This window comes from Pelmatolapia mariae, linkage group LG18 (genome assembly GCF_036321145.2).
Source record: "Pelmatolapia mariae isolate MD_Pm_ZW linkage group LG18, Pm_UMD_F_2, whole genome shotgun sequence".
Classification (NCBI taxonomy): Eukaryota; Metazoa; Chordata; class Actinopteri; order Cichliformes; family Cichlidae; genus Pelmatolapia; species Pelmatolapia mariae.
Genome location: NC_086243.1, coordinates 20,414,432 through 20,437,180, shown reverse-complemented (window position 1 = coordinate 20,437,180; position 22,749 = coordinate 20,414,432). Strand labels below are relative to the sequence as shown.

The 22,749-nt window shown below is 40.4% G+C and overlaps 1 protein-coding gene across 1 annotated transcript in view; it reads left to right on the top strand.

The window, feature by feature from the left end:
- Positions 1 to 468: 468 nt before the first annotated feature.
- Positions 469 to 22,749, top strand: part of egfra (epidermal growth factor receptor a (erythroblastic leukemia viral (v-erb-b) oncogene homolog, avian)) — a 45,007-nt gene continuing 22,726 nt past the window's right edge. The window contains exons 1-2 of the mRNA XM_063460981.1: positions 469 to 788; positions 21,044 to 21,195. Of these exons, the coding sequence (XP_063317051.1) occupies positions 674 to 788; positions 21,044 to 21,195 (267 nt within the window). The 5' untranslated portion in view covers positions 469 to 673. The remainder of the gene's footprint in view (positions 789 to 21,043; positions 21,196 to 22,749) is intronic.

Genomic DNA, 22,749 nt, shown 5'->3' with positions numbered 1-22,749 from the left:
ATTTATTTATTTATTTATGACAAAATTCAAAAATAGAAATACTGTACAATACTGTATAATGTACTGATGAAAGAAAACAGCTGATATTTCATTCATCGAATATCGGCGAGGCTCTTTCAGGTTGTCAGTGGCTTTATGAGGGACATCTTCCTCTTTTGCTTGTTTGTCTTTTTCTTCACCAAACTAAGGAAACAGACCATAAAAGCCGGTGTTTCTGTTCTGCAGCTACTGAGCTGCTGTTATTGCCTTTGTTTGCTCAAGGAAGTTTATTCAGCTTTTTTTATTTGTACATGTGCTAATGCACGCTGTGGCTCATATTATGGCCACTTTTCTACAGCGCAGTCCATTTTCCGAAAATGCGACCTTTCTTTCCCCTTTTTTTTTCGTTTTTTCCTGTTTGGTTTGTGCAGTTCTTTGTACATCCGGCGTGTACCTGCGCGAGAGGCGCATCTGTCCTACCTCGTGGTGACGTCAGATCAAGCCAGTAGTTTGTCCTCACTCGCTGCCTGAGCTGGGACTGCTGAAGATATCTGCGAGGAGGAGGAGGAGCTGTCAAAGTTTGAGTTGCCCACAGAAGGAAAAGTCTTTTTTACTCAACGAGCAGAGAGGGAGAGGGAAAAGGCGACGTTTTTAAGTTTTGGGAAAGCGGAATATCTCGGCTTGTTGGCATGGAATGACACCTTCTCACCGGGAGCTTCAAAGTAACACGATGGCAGCCCGTTTTCTCAAGTGGATCAGTCTCACGTCTCTGCTTTGGCTGAGCTTCTGCGGTCTGGCGGAAAATAAAGGTATGTGAGGTGTACGTAGTTGGGTCTTAATGGTAAGCAGGCTTTCACTTTCTTCTCTGTCAGCGTTAACTTAAAATCACAGATAAATCTCGGGCCGGTCACGAAGCCGCTGAGAAACTTGATCCAGAATAGGGGGGGGGGGGGGGAGTTTCTCACAGTCTCGCTGCTCCGGCTGTAACCTGGTTAAAGCTACAGAGGGGCTCAGAAGAGGTTAGTCACTGAAAACGAACACGTTGATTTTATTTTTTTAAATTTTTTTAAAGAAAGAAAGAAACGAGAAAAAAGTGATTTTTCTTTTTAGTCAATTGTTCAAATCTTTCCCCACCAAAAAAAAAATCTGGCACTGACCGTACCGAGAAAATCTGCACCACTCTGAGGATCATGCTGGCAGGCAACGGATGTGGATTTGGGAAATTTCAGCCTTTTAATCTCGTCTGTTTATGAAATGTGTGAGCACTGTGTGAGTTTTCCACACTCCGTTTTGTGACAAAACTCTTACTGGCATATGCTGAAGTACACTTCATAAATGTGGATTTCTTATCCTTTCTCACAGACCAGATCTCACACCAGTGGTCACATTTGTTTGTTAGTATTTTAAGCATCTTCAGACGTGATAAACATCTGATCCTAGATCAGCTCGAACATTCTCCTTAGTCGACTTGCGCAAACGATATGAAGTAGGGTTTTGTTTAAGTGTTCTTTTGGCCCTGAAAATAAGGTCAAAGTAGTCTTATTATTTTTAAAGATAGCAGTGTTATGACTGTTCCTTTACTTTTCTCCCCCTATTTTCAGTATCCTTGAGTTATTTAGAAAATCAGTAGTAAATTAGTTGTTAGCCTACTTTCAAAAACTTACAAATTATATATATATGTATATATATATATATATATATATATATATATATATATATATTATTTACTCCGTGTTGGTTTGAGTTACTCAGGACCCACAGATGCCAGATGTTAGGAGAGAAAGTGACCAAACATATCACTTTACTCCCTAATGGATTTAACTTCCTATTCTCGTGAATCATGTATCATTACTCATTACAGTGTTGTTCCCCTTTTTAAGCGGATAAGCGTGTACTCATAGTGCCAACGGCCCACGTGCAAGCCTCATCTCTCCTGTCTGGTTCCACGAGTGGAGACCAGTGCCGCTTTCAAGAGAACCATAACAAATCAAAAGTGTTTGCGAGCCAAAAAGACAGAGTCCCTAAATATTTCTGGGCTTCTAAACAAACTGGACATTTCATGCAGCAGCAAGTCTCCCACAGTAAATAAGGATTTTGGAATTTTATTAAGACCAGAGAAGATTAGTGATGAGCAGCTGTGATGACAGATACGCTGTGCAGTACTATTAGGTTTAATTACACTTCTTTTTGTTAGGTTTTTTTTTTTTTTTTTACAACTGATCCCATTTGAATTTCCAGTGAAATGTGAGCTGCAACATATGTTTTTGACAGTTCAAGTTGTTGTTGTTGATTCGTGTGTTTTTGGCCAGGGGCTGAGACAGATGTTTCTATGTGCCACGCTGTGTTTTAACTAGCACACAGTGTCCATAGCAGTCAAATTGATTTGAACAAGATGGCAAATACATCTCCATGACGCTCCTTTGGAATCAAAAGTCCAAATAACAAACTATTGGATATTTGGGCTGTTGTGCAATTGTAATAAAGTAACATGTAAATGAAATCATGTTATTGATTAAAGAAAGAGTTACTGGGGGGGGGGGGGGGGGGGGTCGTGCCATCGCTGTGCTGCAGGCTTATCCAGTAACTCAAGAACAAACCAAATATGGAGTGAGTTTATTAATAATTACATGATGAACACTTGAAAACTTGAGCTGTTTAGTGCTTGGATTATAGTCTTGTCCTGGGGAGATTTACATGTGTATGTATAAAGACATGCTGATACCAGTCTACTTACTGTAGGACTGGATATATATGATATTACTATGGTAGTAATGGGGGCGCAGGTGTGTTACACCTTTTAGTATTTAATTACTTTTCCTGATGGTTTAGATTTGTACGGGCACACCCTCTCAATATTTTTATTGTGATATTTATGGAGATGTCATATTCATACATTTTCTTCTCCTAGGTCACACTTGTTCTGAAAACTATACTGGCTGTCACAGGGCAAGAGGTGGGGTACATCCTGGACAGACAAAGACACATTTTCACCTATGGGCAATTTAGAATCACCAATTAAAATAGTATTCATGTCTTTGGACTGTGGGAGTACCCACACAGGACAAACTCCCCAGTAAATGCCCCAGCTGTTTGGTAGATTTGATCCAATGCCTTTTTTGTTGTAAAGTGATGGTGCTAGTCACCACATCACCATGCCACTCCAGCTTAAGCTTTAGAAAAAAGTAGGGTCGTTTTCTGCGGACATCAAGGAGAGTGTAATCCTTGCACTTTAAAAAAACAAGACCGGCAGATGCACATTTTCCAGGGATGCTCGACTAGTCAGTCTAACTAAGCAGTGTCTGTTTGACCTATTAAAATGTGTTTGTGTTGCTGGGAAGCAAATGAACATCTGGCCAGTGGTTTACACTTAGAAGAAGCAAAAAAAGAAAGAAAGGAAAATGTAAGTTTAGAAAAATTTGAAATTGGTTGAGATCATGGAAACTTTTTTGCATATTGTTCTGTGTTTGGACTCCTTTTTTTTTTTTTTTTTAATCTAAGTTTGCAGATCATGTGACCTATTTCACCCTGGAGGTCTCTGTGCTGGAACTGAGTTTCTGTCATGGAAACACAATCAGCGGCATTTTTTTAAAGGTTCCACTGAAGAGGCCACCTGGTAGAGCTAAAATACATGCCGTGCTTCAGTTCTGTTACATCAGATTTAGGAGCGTTACAGTTGAGATCAAACTTGTGGTCGCTGGCAAGATTCAAGAAGCATTACAGATGTAACTTTGTATTTATTATAATTATAACTTCATATTTACTTTGGAGGCATAGCTCCAGTAATCCAAAGAAGCAATTAAATCAGCCAAAGTTGCCATCTGTGATGATTTAGCTTATTACATTTCTACACTTTGCTCGCCCTTTTAGCCCACCTGGTTCTAGGGGTGCTATAGACAGGCCATTAAGGCTTTTGGAAATGAATTTTTGATTTGATAATGCAGAAGCTTTTCCCTCAGGACGACTGCCTGTCACTCTTGTGTTCCTGCTGCAAAATGGAAAAGCCCCTCGTTCCTTACACTGGCATAATTAGTTTGTTATTGCGAGTAATGCCCACAGCTTTGCCCAGCAGCCGACCGCAAGTAATAACGGATGATTTATTTCACAGTTGCTAAATGGTTTTAGAATGATTACTCCTTTGTGACTGTTTGTGACTGGCTTTGTACTGCAAAGGCGATGATTATATATTTTCTTTTATTGTGCACTCAAAAATTTCTAAGCACTTCTACTTTTTGTTGTAGAATGATGCCAAGCCAGAAATATGCAGTAAAACCTTCCTAAGAGCCACTCTAACTGACACATGAGTTAACCAGTGAAAGATGAAACTAATCACAGGAGCATGTCAAGAGCTAAATCCTTAATCCCTAATGCGAGGCTCCCTCGCTTGCTTTTGGCACAATGTAACCCGCTTACATCAATATGCCCCCCCACCCCCAAAATCCCCCCGAGTTGATCAAGTTCTTGACAGAAAGCGATAGAAAGATAGGAGGAAGTCTGCCTCAATCACTGCATTTACATCTGCTTGCACACCTGCAAAAGTTAAGCTGAATCATGACAACATTTCAGTCCTGCAGTGCATCCTGAGTAAGTGCTTTTCCCTGTGTAACAAGCCAGCTTCCCCCATAAGTCATCTGTTTTTTTTCTTTTCTTTTTTCATCACTTTAAGAAACCCATTTCTTTTCTAGGATTGGATGAATGTTAGTAGTGAAATATAGTTTATGATCTTGTGTAATCCTAGAACATCTTGCATGCATTTTAGTGTTCTGAGTGATCCTAGTACTGCTGTGGCTGCTGCTATGTCTTGCAGGTCCGCTGATGACCTTCCCAGATTTACATCTGCTGCAGTCATTGTCAGAAATCATGTTTTTTTTTTTCCTTAATGTTTGGGCCATGGGAGCAGGAATATAAGTTCTTCGTCCTTCTTCCGCCTTCTCTACTTGCTTTGATGAACTGCACCAGGTCTGAGCAGCATAGACTGCTGCAGAGGTGCAGGATTTCGGTTTCACCCTGGGACAATAGTGCCTCTGTAGAAAGCAGGTTATCTGGCAGCACTGATACTTTTGTCGAGCAACTGAGATCTGTGCTGTGTAGCAGACGCACTCGAGGCTAGACATCCATGTCATCAAGAGGAAGCCTAGAAGTGAAGCAGCTTTTGTTCTTTTTACATCTTTTTTTTTTCTGAAAAGACAATAAAATCTATTGTGTCGACCTACAAGTCAAGTAGTATTGCACTTCTGTAAATGTTATGCATTTGGTTCCACTACCATGAAGCATAAACCCAGAAATCCTCGAAAGCCTAAAGAAGAAGTTTCTTGGATGAGTGATGAAACATTTCTCCAGATGAGCAGAATCAGCTTTCTGGGGTGTAGCGTGTAGACTTTAGGCAATATTATCCATTAAATGCTCCAAAAGCCACCAACACCACAAACAGAATCTTGTTCATTGAAGACTCGATAGTTTATAGACAGTAACCAATGGATATTCACAGCATTTGTGCAAATGCCATCCCTCCTTACCATAAGGACTGTTTACCTCAAGGCAACCGAGGCTTGCTCAAACATGACTGGTCAAAAGAATGCAGACTACAAAAGGAGGACAGATTGAAACCAAACAGCTTGAATACTAAAAAAACAAAACAAAACAAAAAAAAAACTGCAACCATTGCTGCAGATTAATGTTCATATTGAGATATGTGTTTATAGTGGCAATGGGGATTGTGGCCTGGATTGCAGTCTTTAAAAACTTTGTTTTCTCAGTCAGTAAACCAGTGTTTTTACTGCAATAACTAAAGATACTACCCATTCTGTAGTTTATATACATTAAGTGAGAAACCAGCATGGAGTAAGGGGCTAGATATGTGGGTTACTTATTGAACGGATCTGAGGCCGTTGTTTGAACATGGTAACAAAGCCATCCGCAGCACTTTATGGCCTTTCCATGATCCGCTGGTTGTGCATGGAGTATTCAGTGGAAAGAGACCCAGAGTTGGGCTGGAAAAAAAGGCTTTCTGCTATCTCTCATCTCATCAAGTGCAGTGTCGTGTCAAAAGGGAAAGGAGGCCAAAGCTCCAATAGTTTTATTATGACTGCGTTTGTATGTCTTAAAGAATGCTTTGCTGAGGTAGGTGGGGAAAGGGGGCGTTGTGGGATTGTCACACTTTTGTCTGATTTCATTCTTTTTCCTTTTGGAGTAATGCTTCAAGCCCTTGTTTGGCTGAAAAATGACTTTATCTTTGGTAAACATGCCATACAGCAGCTCACATCTGATTCATAATGTACTAGAAATTCACAGTGTGTTGATAATCAGTGTTTTTCTAGGAGTGCCTCATGTAAATATGAAACTTGGGTTAAGCTGCAGTGAAACTGCTGAAACAGTAAGCTGACTTTAGCTGGAAAGTGGGCGCTGAACATATTTCCATCCTGCAGGCTTTTAGCCTGAATGAAAGCCATGGTTCTGCCACAGTGCATAGCCTGTTCTGAAACACGTTTTTCCTTAGAAAGAAATAGGTTGGTGTATTTGTATTCAGTGTGGAGCTCTATAGATGTCCATGTCATTGAGATGTCAATGGGACGGACAGGGGTTGTGCACAGATCAAAGGAAGAATCGCAGCAGCAGAGACAAGCAGGAAAGTCGGGATACGCAAACAAACATCAGAAGGATGGAGTGCGATCTTTGACTTTGTTATCCGTGTCCTCGTTTAATTGTTCATCAAAGAGGCCTCGTCTTCTTTTTTTAGTTTGCTGCCGCTTCAGTTTAGCATCCAAATTGCAGATGAGAGTCTCTCAGCATTATCCTGCAGACCTCCTGCAGGTGTGTCGTCACCTCTGTTGACCTCCACGTCATTATGAGGCGCGATGCTTCAAACTGCATCCCAGCCAGAAGAGGAATCCCCTACAGGGACGAGAACAATAGCTTCACAAATAAATGTCCATCTCAGAATATTTCAGAAGAAAGCATTGTTTGTGAGGAGTGGTGACCGATCTCAGAAACTTGCTTCCCTAATAGCATTTAGGCTCTTCCTGTGCGGTCTGAGTGTGACTCACTAATCTGTGTTAGAGGTTTGGAGCTTGTGGCACAATATGGTTAATTAGTCCAGTTTATGTATATGAGTCCCAGCGTTTGTCAAAAAACTATTGCAGTAAAGGTTCAGGATGTTTAATTGTTCACCCCTTTGCAGTGTAAAGAGAGGGGCTTTCCTGCTTCTCTTCCTGATTAAAAAAGGATGTTAGAGGTCCCCAAGAGCATTTAACCAGAAGCATTATGCTATTTTTTTTATTGGCGTGCATTGGCTTTGGTCCATTTTTTTGCTCAAAGGTTTTGTTTTTTCCATGCTCACGTCTAAGAGTGCTGACAGATACTGATGTAAAATTGTTCTGCTTCAACTGATTTAAATTGACTTCATGCAGCTGACTGTGTAAAGCTTGGCTTGAGAGTGAACATCAAACTTTATCAGCTTAATTTTTGGCAAACATAAATCCTGATGCCTTTCAAAGGAGTCCTGACCAGGCTTGTCTGGTCTGTAGTTTTTATTACCTATGAAAAAGAGTGTTTCCTCTGTTATTAAGGCATTATATGCTCCATTAAAAGTTTGCATGTCATGTCAATCAAGACAGACTTACAGTATACAACTCCCTTTTATAGATTGAAAAGGTAGTGCTGTTGAGTAATTTCTAGTCAAATAGAAAACAAAAGGGATTTGTCTTGTTTTGTCCAAAGAATTTGGCATGTACTGTGTCTTCAGTGTGGAAAAGTAAAACAGGTTCAGTGATGTTTCAACCTTTTCTCTGTCGTTCAGCTCGGCTTACACTTCGGCATTAAGAGAAAATAGGCTTGTTGACTTCATGAATTTAGTTTAAATTCTATGTACACAGGAAAACTGTGTGGTCATGTGCTATGCTCACATCTACAGACATTCAGAATCTCTTAACTTATTTCTTTTATTCCAGTCTAGACCTCCTTTTCCTGTCATTGAAGATTGATCTGAGCTTACTGGGTGCCAGCTGTGGGGAGCTTCCCTAACAGGAAGGATTCTCTCCTAAAGCAAATTTTAAAGCTCGAAATGAAACAACATTCATAGTCTGTTTGTGGCTGCCTTCTAAATAAGGTAATAGGAGCGCGCGCTTGACTGAGAAACACACACAAAGAAAAGGAAACGTGAATCCGTCAGCCTCAGAAACCCCAAGTCTCTGGACAAAGGGTTCCTTATTCAAGACTTTGTTGTCTCCTTCGACACTGCTTTATCTGTCTTCCTTGACCTTAACTTGCCATGTGGACATGACTTTACAACCCTGTGTCAACAGAGAGGAGAAAGGCATGCCTGTTAGCTCAAATTCATGAGGCTGCTGCGTGGATAGCAGAATCATTTGAGCTGATATTGAATCAGGGCACCAAATCCAAGTTAGATATAAGAGTTTTTTTTAGAAATGAAAAGCTCCACTAAGGCACACAGTGTTTAATAGGATGCTTCTGAGAACATGATTACATATTACAATGCTAAAACACTGATATTTAAGTATTGTTTTAACTGTGTTAATGATCAGTACAGCTAATCATTCAGATTCATATACAAGTAAAGCTGGGACAGGTGTACTGATATAACTGAATGTAATAGATTGTGAAACACCAGTAATCTAATACAGTGGTCCCTCGCCATAACATGGTTCACGTTTCGTGGCCTCGCTGTTTCGCGGAGTTTTTTGTGTGCAATTTTGCATGCTTTTTGCTTCTTCTTTTTTTAATTTTTTTTTTTACAGCGCATTGTGTTCTGCGTCCTGATTGGCTGTAGACCATTGTCAATCAATCTCGTGCCGTGTCTCCTGTACAGTACAGAATGCGTTCAGCTTGTCAAATTTACATAAATCTTCGATGGCTAGCAGGGTGACTCTGAAATGCTGCACTGTATGTTTGTAAGTTTTTTCCCCAACAAACAACAATAATGTCGACGAAACGTTTGCACCGTCAAAGGCACCTGCGGTAGCGCCCAAAAGGCAGAAGAAGATGCTAACCATCGCACAAAAAGTTGGACTTCTGGAAATGCTAAAGGAAGTTAGAAGTTACAATATTTTTCAGATTATAAGACGCATTAAGCGAAACAAAACAGTGAGATAAGTCAAACTTTACTCAACTTATTCTTCTTGCTTCTTCCACTTCCATACCATTGATTCATTAATGTTGAATTCTCTCACAGCTGCTCCATTCCCATGTTCTGGACCTGAAAACAGGGTTTGATCTTTGGCTTCATTCTATAATACTGGACTTATTTTTCCAGGAAGGTTCGAACTTTGAGAGTGTTTAAACAAGAGAGAAAAGTGTGAAATGTTCGTACCTGTCTGAGAAAAGTGTATAAAGTGTGTAGTGAGGGGTTTTACGGCCTTAAAACATCTATATATATAATTGTAAAAAAATAAAGCGGACTACTTCGCAGATTTCACCTACCACGGGTTATTTTTAGAACGTAACACCTGTGATAAACGAGGGATCACTGTACCACAAATTTCAGCCAATCATTTGTATCAAAAGAAGAACCGATGGACACCAAATGCATTAGGACTTATCGTTTAGTCCTTGTCCAGTTTCTTCAAATTTTTTTCACAACACACTGCTGACCGTGCTGAGATATGCCAAGTTCTCAGCTAATAGCTCATTGGGATTCAACTTGTTGGTGCTAAAAGACTATTTTTATACCTATCAAACTCAAAATGCTATCGTGGGCATTTTTTTTGAGATTCATTGAAAGAACAAATTATGTATTTCCAAAATCACTTTAAAAAACTGCAAGTAAAGGCGTCTCATTGGAAGCAAAATATAAAGAAATGAGGCTTATGTTTATGCCTACAGGTTTGTCAAAAGAGCTCTGTTGATTACCACCAGGTTATCTCCTGAAGTGCAATTCTGACAAGTGAATAACCGTCCCTCCTTATGACAAACCTCTACCTGAGTTACGAGAAGTTATAACGCTGTTGGCAGAGTTTTGTGGCAGGGTGTGTTAGAGGAGGAAAAGAAGATCAGCTCTTCTCTTGCTTTGGTTCCAGCATTTTACAAGCCAGCATCACCTCTCGCCGATTTCATCACCATCGTAAAACCTATTTCATCGCAGCCATTTATAGATGAGCTGACAGCATTGTTCATGATATTGTAGCTGTGGCAGTGACTTCTACAGAGTTGATCCTTGATTTGTTTTACCCCAGCAGCACTAAAATGTAATATACTCGACGCCCCTCGTGAAGTACCTTTTCTAATTGCCTGGTAAGTTTCAACAACACCAATGTTTCGTTGAATTCAGAATTAATTTCCTGGTGGGACTTTGAGCGGAACATCTTCATTACTGCATGTTTTCATAATTGAAGCCAGAGGCTTGTAAAAAAAAAAAACCAAAAAAAAAAAACAAGCACTCCTTCGCTGGCAGTGTTTCCTTCAATAAAAAAAGATTGAACCCAACCCTGTCATTGCGAGACTTCCCACTAAAACATTAGTCAAGCTCACATATTTTAAGTATATACCCACAAGTCGTATAACTCTTAAACCATTACTGATAAATGGTCAATATATACACCTCCATTTTCATTTTCACAACAAACCACTTCAGCTGGGTGGAGGATGGGTAGGGCTTATATGCCCTGGAGAGTGCAAATCTGGACCAGTGCCAGGAAGTAGGATTAGTCCGCTGAACTGGCACTGTATCCACTTCATCAACAACCTCTTCCTGAGCTGATTAGACAGGAGTCTGGGATTATTATTTTTTTGTCATATCAGTCCACTTGTTTTAGTATTATTCTTATTATCAGTCACCAAGATTTACACAAGATTAAAAATACTTAAAACCAAATTGGGTTTTCAGGTCAGAGGCCACGTAAGCAGGCGACTAAATTTGATTCCTTTTAAACACTCGAGTCACTGACAATATTGATGTTAGAAAGCCGTCTTTGCTATCTTTCTTTCTTTCTTCCTTTTTTGTCCACGTTGGTTACTGTTTAATCCATTGATTCCTTATGCTTCTGAGCTATAAAATGATAAATGTAATAAATGTTTGGCAACTGTTGGTCAATTTAAAAAAGAAAGTTACAAATCTGAAATGGGATTCTGTATTTGGAATTGGAAGCATCTTTACATCTGCTGAGCTGTGTTTAAATCACGCTTATATAATGAACAAAGCAATCTCACCACATGGTTCACTGAGGAACTAGACTGAGGCTTTTGATTATGGTAGATGAGACGTTCAGATTTCCTTTTTCCGCCACTTGAGAGACCTTCTCGCTTAAAGGTTAGGTCAGTTTAACCTCAAGGTCCATTTAGTAGCCGCTCTTGAGCTTTCAGTCATGTCAAATTATCTATGCCTGCTCTAGAAATTTGCACTCAAGCAAATTTCCCTAATTTATTTGTTTATTTTAAAGGAAATCCATCTGGGAGAGTGGGGATTTAGGCTTGTGCATAGTCAGAACTGAGTTTTAACTTATTTTTAGCCAGTATAAAAGACATGCTTAGGCCGCATGCCTGTCTGTTCGAAGACAGGCATGCGGCCATGGGGGAAGGATTGAAGATGGTTGCCTTTTTTTTTTTTCTTCTATCTCTGCAGGTTTAATGTTGGAAAGTTTTTTTTGTTTTGTTTTTTTGTTTTTATCCCGGCGTGCACACTTATCGTCCACCCTCTGGTGTAGTCATTAGAATTTGTAGTGTGTGTTTTATACACTGTGCATCCGAGCTGGGGTCCTTGTGTTCAGCAGTGTAGCTGATAGCCAGAAAAGAGTCTAGTCTGCCAAGTCTCATGCCTTTGATGACTGACGCAACGCAGCCAGGCCTGAGGTTGTGCAAACGCCCTTCTCTGTCTCTAGTGAGGGGGTGGCCTCCTCAGTCATAATCAACTTAAGCAAGCAAGCTTTGGACATTGTTTTGGAGCTGCATGTGTGATGTGCTTTTTTTGTCAGGAAAAGGAGAACGCCCCGCACGTTAACAATGGAAGAAAGCTGAGCTGTGGGCTTTGGAGAGAAGTGTTTGATGAAAAACTACCAACACTTTCTGTCAGTCCCTGCTATCCATGCTTCTATTGTGGAGATGAAAATACTCCAAAGGTTTTAACAGAGCACTCCCTGGCTCCATGTGCTTGGCAGCGGCCCACCATAGCATCTCAAGCATTTTTAGCTTGATGTGTCATCAGGAAGACGTAGCTAAACTGTAAAGTATTTCTGTGCAAATTAAATCGGTCATGCTTTTGGCAAGTACAACACAACACGCAACTAAATACCCTTTCACAGCGCTGAAAAATTATGAGAGTTCCTCAGCTGTACAAACTTATTCCCTGAGCTCCGTTTGTCCCTGACACTTGCCCTCTGCCAATGTGGATGAGGAAGAAACTACTCATCGGTGGACTTGGGGCCTGCTGATGTGTAAAGCGCAGGCTGAATTTGTGAGTAAGGGATGAGCCACAGAGCAAAGCTTACTAACACAAACCCCAGGGCTTTTACAGAATATTCCTTTTATGGGGTCACTCTCTGTGAAGACTCCAGTGGGGCAGAATTGCTGGAGACATGACTAAGGCTCTAACAGAGTTGTTGGCAGGCAGTGCTGTGAAGCAGTGGATAAAGCTACACAGAAATGAGCCTGTCAGCTATCGGGCTAAAAATAAGAAGTCCTTAAGCAGAAAGGGTGTCTCGAAGAGCGTTTATCTCTTTTGTTTGGATGAACTGAGGACTTCAGTCGATGAGAGTTATCTGTCTGTCCTCTGTGTTGAGGTGCTCCAACCTGGGGGCAGTTGAACTGGGCTGGGAATGCTTAAACCAACAGGGATTTCCCGATCCACATCTGCTTTGTCTTGCTGGAACGATGTGTGAAGTGTGTGGGCTACTTTTGCTAGTGGTTGTTGGTTTTCTTTCTCGCTCTCACTCACCCTCATTTCTTCTTTTCCAGGCATGGCCCAATGATGATTGTTGGAAGGAGGATTTGGGGGGGGGGGGGGGGGGGGGGGGGGGCTGGACGCCCACTCGCTCAGTCTTCCTCTCCAGCTTCCTGTGGGATTGAAGAGTAGTATGGTTTTAACAGGGAAGGAGAAAGAGGGAGAAAAAGTGGGGGGCTGGGAGTTGTCTTGGCTAGAACGGCCTTCAATAGGGAGAATGTCTGGATGTTAAAGAGGAAGTGGGTTAAATGTTGGAGCATTTCAGGGGAATGGTTGGTGCATTATTGGAATGTAAATGGGGATGAAGTGGTGAGTTTTGAGTTACAGCAGTGGAGTTGATGGGTGCCTTTACTGAGCACTAATGGACTTTCCAACAGGCTATGAAGGAGACTCGCCTAATTAAAACTATTCCTCGATTATTTCAGCTGTTCTTTTATACTCATCATTTACACAGGAAGCATTTCAGCTCTGGAGTAGAAGGAGCACAGTTTTGTTTAGTTCACTCTGGAAAAATCGACTTTCTTCCCACAAATTTCCTTCTGAAGGTTTATCTCTTCTGTTAACTATGAAGAGAAATGTTGATTATTCACAGGAGAAGCTCAAACAATAACTAGGATGAAAGTCAGTGAGTTAGGCCTCTTGTAAGTCAATAGGCACATACAGTAACATATTTATTTTTTAAGGATTGGGTGAACTTGGTTCACTGAAAGTTAAAGAAAACCAACACACTTTTTTCTCTCTCTTGCCTCCAGCAAACAGTTGCTTTTATTTCTCTAGTTTCTCCTTCTCTTTGTCTGAGACTTCTGCCCATGGTGCCCCCCAAAACCCATCATTTCATTCAACAGCAACACAGCAGGCTATAAACACAAAAATGACACATATAATCACACAATGAGTATTTAACAAACACAAGCAATAGATAGCAAACAAAGCTTTTTAAGGATTTTCTTTTTCCAAGCAACTAGGCAAACATAACTTTGGCATCCACTGTCCCTTTCATTCTGTTTTGGTTTCTATTAACGTCTAAGCGAAATCATGTTTGGCGCAGTGGAATTATTGTGCAATAACCTAAACTGCTGGACCAAAACGGTAAAGCTGTTGGATGAGAAACCAAAACAATGAGCTGATAGAGTTTCATGGAGCTCAAGGTAACTTCATAATCAGGTGTTATTTCTTTGTCGAGGTTTATCCTTTCACGCACTGTGAGCTGACCTGTTGTTAATATCAAATATTGATTATTATTGCCTAAATTAAGGAAAAGTAGTAGTTTTTTTTTCGTTTATAAATCGAGCTCACTGCTTTCTCCCAAAGGTCAGTTGATTATCCAAGTAATGTAGCCTTTCCAGCACTGTGTACTGCCTTAAGGTCTTGAAAATGCTGATCACAGTATGCAGCAGTGAGTATACATACTTTTTTCCTGTGTTTGTGCAGAACCTAAATCCACAGTTTCCTCACACTGAGGTGGAGAGTAAACATTATGATGGGTCCAGCCACAGGTATCTGGAGTGTCTCAGTGACTGGTAGAGAGGAATCATCAGGAACAGAGAGTAAACATGAGCCTTTTTGGTCTTTATTTGGTCACTTTGCTGAGCTTTTAACAGCTAAACTTCACTGACTGCGCTCCATCTGCAGCGGGGCCAACAAATGCAGTCACTGGGACTGAACTGTTATGAGGACATGTGATGTATTGAGTAAGGCCTTTCATTTGCTGGTCTTCTACAGCTGTCCACCCCTATGTTTTGTCCCCTTTGTTGGTCTTTAGGGAAAGGTCATCCAGGCTTATACGTCAAGTGTTCGGCTTTACACCCTCTTTCCACAGTTTGACCCCACAGCCGGGTGTCCCACATTTACTTCTCTGTTGGCTAAACCACAAACCAATTCTGACATTTTTTTTGTTCGTTTTGGTTTCAGTTTTTTTCCCCCTGTCATTTCCTTTCAGTCACTTCTTATTCTCAAATAGTACATGAAGTTCAGTTTAAATCATTCTTCGTGTCCTCCTCTCCCTAAAGACGACTGTTAACAACCATCTGGTTCAGCATTGCGGGGTAGCCAGCTAACCCCATGCAAGAGCAACTTCCTGAGATGTCAGAGGGCCTTGTGTTTTTGCATTCATTGGGGATAGGGAGGGAGAGTGTCTCCATGTGTGTGTGTGTGGAGGGGGGGGGGGTATCCTCTGAGTCCACACTGACCCCTTTTTCTTTTCTGAGGCCCGAAGATGTTTTCTCTTAGGGATTGATATGACTCCCACGCAAAGGAAGAGTGCATTTCCCCTCAGCAAAGAGCAGGATATCAGGAATTTTTAAGTCCTAACTACAAAGTGTGTTTATATGAATGAAGCGCAACACCACTGAATGCACATATGACCACTTGTAGTGCCTTCTCAATCTCAGCCAATCAGAAAACATAAGAGAGGGAAAAGGGAGCTTGAATGTACTTCTTTGAATTTTTTTTGCATCATTAACTTACTTGCCTTTGGGAAATTTACAATTCCCTTAAATCTGAAGGTTCAGGAACTAAAATAACCACAACACCAGTAATCGTCAACTTGAAACTGAAGCAAACTAAAGCAGATTGTATGGTTTCTTCTTCTCTTCCCATCACCATCCTCTTACAATACACATGTACTTCCAAATAGGTGAATTAATCTTGGCATCGATTTGTTATAAAAGTGGCAGAACACTGGAGATTGAATTGTGCAAGATATTTTACCGTAATGCTGTTGACTTGAGAGAGTCCTGTCACTTAGCATCGTTACCTCCCTTTAATCATGTATACGTTTTCAGGTAATGTAATTATGAGACTCTGGACAGAGCATAATTGAATCGCAGGTAGTGAGTGAGAGGAAGAGAAAGCGGCAAGACCATTTCTGTTGTCTGCAGAAAGGTATAAAGCATTATGATTTAATTTCGTAGATGGCGGCTCACTTTGTTGGAGGAAACCATTAGAGGGATATCAGGGAAGTTTGGTTTACTTTCGTGAGGACTCGTTATTGCCTTAAAAGGGAGGGGGGAGCTAAGTTTCATCCAAACATGCAAATAAGACCTCAAATGTAAATTTGTGCAACTGACTTTTTCTTTTCTTGTCTGGGTTTGGTGAGTAAGATTGTACATTCGATCCCATCTTGTTTGGTTAATGTCTCTCAAATGTTTACACTATATTGTCTGCTTTGACTGTGGTATTGTGGCCCGTTGCAATTTGTACCCATTTTCTCAATAAATAATTATGATTTTGCCAACCATCAAAGAAAAGGTTTACATTATATATGTCAGTCTAAGAATATAATCTAAGAATATTTATGCTAACACAAACATACGGCAGCCCTTTAGTTCATGTGTCATTTTAAAGATTTTTAAAGGAAAAGTGCAAGATTTGGAGCTCAGCAAACGGTATTTACCAGGATAGAGTTTTCTGCACATCAGAAAACAAATGTGCATTCGCCAAAACATCGACCCATTCCTTTGAGTCCTCAGTCATACAGGCCTAGAAACCGTTCGGCAACCACCAGCTGCTAATGAAAAATGTGTATTCCCCGAATGGTTGGCTAATGGTAGCTGGAGGTCGATGGTGTTGCAGGAAAAGCCTCCCTGTGATTGCTTTGGTTGTTAGCAGGTTGCCTGTAGTTTTCAAGGAATCTGCTCATGCGAACTAGTCATTGAGCCTCAGTGGAACTTGAAAAAGTATGACACAATCCAAAACCTGAGACATTCGCCTTGACAGTAAAACTTAAACATTTTACCGCTACAGCTAACCTATTTCAAAAGGTGCAAGGGAAACGGTGTTCATGATTTTCACAGTTTTGTTACCACGCTATGAGATTGAATGCAAAGCGGTCGCAGCAAGGCTTTTGGTGCAGCACATGTACCTCTTCATCTAGCAACTGCCAGCGGCCTCCAGCAACACACACACATTTTTCCTTGTCAGCTTTAAGCTGACAGGTGAGTCATAAAAACTAGCACCAGTATAGTTTTTATAGAGACAGGAATTAGTTATAAAAACCCAAAATGTTTTTCTTTGTTTTCACTAGGCAGAAAACATGTTTATTTGTGCTTTAAAGGTGGGCATTTTAATGCTTGGGCCTGTGAAATGGACTCATTTCTGAAGCCAGCCTCAAGAGGCCGAGGGAGGAATTGCAGTTTTTGGCGCTTTTGCCTTGACTTCATTTTTCAATCCTGAATGTTGCAGCTCATATTTATGCTTTACAGACATTCAGTCTCAATTCTCTCCAGCCCAATTTCCAGGATTACTAGTTTGCCTACTCGGACATTGACTTGAAATCTCAAGAGGAGCGCATTTGACTAATTTAATAGAGCACCTGTCGTAAAAACAAAAACCAAATAAACAGAAATCTTTTCTAAATCTGTCATCAAAAAATGTTGAAAAAATATAAAAGATGTTGTTCTTTATTAGGCAAATAACAAACCAAAGTCACCTATATTTGAGCTGGCACACAGGACTTCTCTGAGAAGTAAAAAATGAACAGAACATTCAACTACAAATATACGTTTTCTCTTCAGGAATCCATTACTTGTGTGGTGTATTTTCAGCTTTTTTGCAAAACAGTAAAATTAAAGATTCATGCATAACAACAATAATTGCACTTTAGCATAGCATTTTGATTAAAGACGGCTTGCACACACTGATTTATTACAGCAACACAGCAAACAAGAGCAACCAGAGAGCGCAACTTCCCCTGAAGGGCAAGGGCCATAGCCTACTAAAACTCTGGTGTTTTATGATGTTTTTATTACAACATGCTGACATCAGCCTTTTGTATACAACACGCTGATGTCTGAGCTTTGACCATGACCTTGAAGTATGACATATTAAAATGGTGTATTTTATTATCTTTATCCATATGATTGAAGCAGGATTGGCAGAATTTTTTTGGCTTCCAGAAGCTGAAAAAATGAGAGATTTTAAGATATATTCATGTTGTGTGTGATTTTTGTGAATCTTTATGGCGTCACTGTGACATCATAGGGCATTATATTGAAGAAGTACAAAAGACCTAGCATCATTGTGAAGTTTGAAGCCAATACATAAAAAAGTGTGTGATATAGAAAGTTTTTCACATTTGGCGTGACCTTGACCTAATTTTCACCAAAATTAAATCAGCCCTCGCTGTTATTGGTGTCTACAGACACATAAATTTGAACAAGATATTTGAACATCTCTTAAAAGAATGTAGATGCTAACCTGCGAACAAACAGACAGACAGACAACCGATTACTCCCTCCCCCCCTCTTTGGGGGAAGAAGGACTTTGGTCATTACCAATACTGTTTATTTATTGTTGTTTTGTATGTGTGTATGTATGAATGGTGAACCAAAGACAATTTTCCATTGATCGGGATAATAAAGTTATTCTATTCTATTCTGTATTCTCTTTGTAAATGTTTATTGATGAGATAATGAGATAATTATCTCAAATACTAAACAATGGTTTCTTTTTTATGTAGTGGTGCAGATGCCATAGCCTCGAGAAACAGATATGTGCCCGCACACCCTCGACTTCCAGCACTAGTTCCCAAGTAAACATCAAAATATGCGACTGGACGTTTGTGCAAATTTAGATGACTCATGATCGGGTTTATCGGGTCCTTTGTCATTCTCTGACTGGGTGCTGATCAACGCAGCTCAATCCAGCTTGTGCCGCTTAGAGTGTTGCACACTTGCATATATGCTAGTGCACACACCCACACACACTCACGCCGTACAGAGGCAGACCTGCCACTCCCTGCACCTACCTCCTGGACGTTTTGTGACGACAGTACAGCTGGAGCGAGTGAAGCAATCTGCAATTAGTCTTTGTCACAGTATCAGTTACATCATAAGAAACCCCACCCTTAACCTTGCATTATAGCAGGCTGCAGACAGTAGGTTACATTTCAGAATCAACGGTTTATGGACAAAAAAAGCAACTAAACAGGTTCCTGTCATTTCCAGTCTGCATGTTCATTTCCTCACTAGCTACAGTTTGTCTCTTTCAGAGCGAAGGTAGCTTACCACGTCTGCAAACTTTTATTGTAAATGTGATTCAACATGAGTCATTTTCACTTGGAGAAGGTTCCCAGGTTAAAGTCTAACACACATTATTCCCAGCACAATTATAGAGCAATCTTTCAGATTTTAACAATTATGTCCCCACAGCCCGACCTCATTTGTTTTTCTTTTGTTGCTCCTGGAAGTCCATTTATGGTCATGGAATATCAGATCATTTACCACCTGCAAGAGAGTTGTTCAATCACCAAAGTGGACAAGGAGAACTTTTACTGTGGCTGTGTTCCTGCTTTCTCGACCAATTGGCTGTTTGCTTTTCTTCCTTGTTTAGCACTCAAGGTCTGATCTTCCCTTGGAGGAAGTTTGTTGAACCATCAGCCTCACCTGTCTTTTTCCACCTTCACTGCTCATTATAACTCAAATAGGGAGCAGGCTGTTTATATATAACTGGGAGATATGCATGTATATATACTCTAAGTGATTGTCTCTGTTTGTAAAATGGCATTCAGGATGTTCAAACCAGGTTTATTAATATTCACAGCTGCAAAAACCCGACAACCTTTTGTTTGTTACAGTTTGGTTTTCACAATCTGAGTAATAATCAGAGGGCTAATTACAACTCACGTGGCTCTTCTAATTAAAACTGTCAGCTTGCTTTTGCTCATCTGCCTCTGTTACTCGGGTGTTGGGCTGCTGGACTGCAGGGTTCATGTCAGGGAGAACCCTCAGGGACTAGCTAATGAGGAGGAAGAAGAGGGAGGGCGGTTGACAGCTGTTTGTGCCTAATTCTCACTGATTAGCTTCTTTTTGCGCTTAGTGTGTATGAACCCAGCACAACATCATAAGTAAAACACACAGTGTGATTGAAAAACGCAGTTTTATCCTTTGATACCAGTTGAGAAACCCTGTTCTTTTCCCTCGGTGATGTGAATCACATGTGCCTCTGTTAGCACAACTGCATGAGCTGTTATGTGTTGTGAGGTGTGTCTGAGAAGTCGGACCAAGTTGTTTGGCTTTCTTTTGCAGTCAAGAGCAGGCATGTTTGGGAATGTGCTTTAGGGATTATGCCAGCACCGCAATTTCTAATAACCACGAGGAGGAATATTTTGTTTTTCAGAGTTAATTGCTCAAGTGAACCCATAATTTAAATCTCAATCAATTACTTGCTTATTATGCGTGCATACACTGTGTGTGTGTGTGTGTGTGTGTGTGTGTGTGTGTGTGTGTGTGTGTGTGTGTGTGTGTGTGTGTGTGTGTGTGTGTGTGTGTGTGTGTTAAATAGCTGTTGCAGTGATTAACTCTGCTGGCTCTCTCTTCATTGCCAGTCAGAACCTGTTTGACCAGCTTGGGGCCTAAACATGCATAAGAGGAGATGAGCTGTTCTTTAAAGATATACCTTTTTCATTATAAAATCCATGCATTCATTCATTAAAACAAAAAAAGAGCCTCCCTGTTTGTTGCACTACCTTCCTTATTCACGCATTGTATTACGTAACATTAAACAGGCGAAGTTATCAGCCCATAGTTGTTCTCTGGGAGCTAAAAACTCAGAGAGCATTCATTTATCAACATTGTTTAAGCACTAAATTGTCATTTTGTCATGTCATGAATCCTGCGCTTGAGTCAAATATGGTTAAACTAGAAATTAGACTTTTAATTTTGAGATGTAGACATGTGAATCTCCTCTCCAAAAAAACCAAAAACCTACAACACTCATGGAATTTGTGACACATCAGAGCTTTTCTGGAGAACACCACAATGAGCTGGACTTACCGGTCAGAGGGATTGTTTTAACCAGCCTTCATACAAGTGGAAAGATTGCGACCTTTGCCAGCATAAAAACATGCAGCTGACTTTGACTCGCCAGAACTTAACTCGTCACTGAGATTTGATTTTGTTGCAGATGCAGCCCAGATCTGTTATTTTCACATGAAAGCGTGCCAAGTTATGACTGCACAGACTAAATTCTCCAACAGAGATACACACACACACACACACACACATAGAAAGTCATAAACGGAGCCAGCATGTTGCGTAAGCAGGGAATGTTTCTGTTTCTGACTGATTGCACTGTGGGCCTTGGTTTAAATACTTTTGTGACTCTCCACTGCAATTCCACAGTATTACAATCTGAATCTTTTAACATTTAATTGAAACAATGATGAATTCTCCTTTCCTGCAGTGTGCCAAGGTGTAACCAATCGTTTAAACCTTCTGGGAACTAAAGAGGACCACTACAGGAACATGGTGAAGACCTACAGCAACTGCACCGTAGTCTTGGAGAACCTGGAGATCACACACATGGAGGATCACTGTGACCTGTCCTTCCTCCGGGTAAAAGCTGCACTTTGTTAGGAGTTGAGGATAAGCATGTACATAGCAGATTAGAGAAAGAGTGCGATTAAAAGTTGTCCAAGCCCCTTATACTGGATGTGTGTAGCCTCTTGCATCGCTTCAGTTCAGATAATTAAAATCAGTGGAGAGTGAATAGGTATGATGATTCAGTGTATTTATAATGCTCTGGATGGAGCTTTGCTTTAGGTTGTGTAGGGTTTTGCACACTGGGCACACACACTCTCATGCAGGCTTGCACACACAAAGACAGAAAAGCATACAGTCAGCAGATATTATTCAGCGGTTTTAAGGCTTTGTTTCCACTGACATTAACCTCCTAAGACCCGAACTCTTCCACGACATGCATTTTTAATTTCTCTTTGATATTTGGGCATATTGGGGCCCGATGAATGTAAAAACAAAGAATTTTCAGATTTTTTTTTTTACCTTATTTTTGTTTTTAAGACAAATGAGAGCCACAAATGAGGAATTTCATTTAAAATTTTGATAGAACAGTAGCAGTATAATGTCCTCGTAAGTGGATATCAGGCCCATGTAGAGCAAAATTGAGTATTTTGGTCAAAATAACCAAAAATGTGATGTCCACATATGTGGACGGCAGGTCCTAGGAAGTTAAGAGGAAGAGTCTTAAATGATGTCACTTTTAGAGTCCTATTTTTTCATCCTTACTTTTCTCTCTCATCACTTTGGACCTGCCCAGCGTCCACAGTTCAGATAAACCCATCTCTGAGCCGACCCAGTATGCTAATTAAGATCACCAGGAGTTACTGTGGCTCTGTCTCTATCACCTCTTGAGCAACATACTGTACATACTGTGCTAACCATTCTATTAGTAGAACTGGTGGGCTGTCTGCAGCCCTAGAGGTAGACCTGAGGCAATATAGTCTGGCTAAAAGTTTTATGATTCAGTGCCATCGACATGTTTTTGGGTTGTGAGCACATCTGTCTGTTTCTTATGTATTTGATATGTGAAGAGCGCATCGAAGGAATCCTTTACATGAAATATCTCAAGAAAGATGTCAAAAATAAAGGTCACCCTGACTTCATGAAACACATTATTTTGCCATAACTTAAGCATTCATATGCCATTGATGACCGCTTTTCACCAGAATAGTACAGAATAGAATTAAAGGGATGACATGTAAACTGAAACTTGACTGGTTAGCAAATACAAACAACTGTGAGTCTTATTCTAGTTAGACAGAAAACCTGATTTAATTTATAAGATTTAGAGTTGACAATGTGGAGTTAACCATACATCTCATAGCTTTTATTTATATTTTCTTATTTTTAGCATCCATCACATACACTGTATGAACAAAAGTATTTGGGCCACACCTCTTAATCTTTGAACCCAAGTGTTTTCAGTCCCATTGCAACAGGCGTGTAAAATCGAACGCCTAGCAATGCAGTCTGCATTTACAAACATTTGTGAAAGAATGGGGAAAGAAAAGACTGAATTTGACTTTGGTGCTATTTTAGGATCCCACTATTGCAGCAAGTCAGTTTGTGAAATTTATTCCACCATCAACT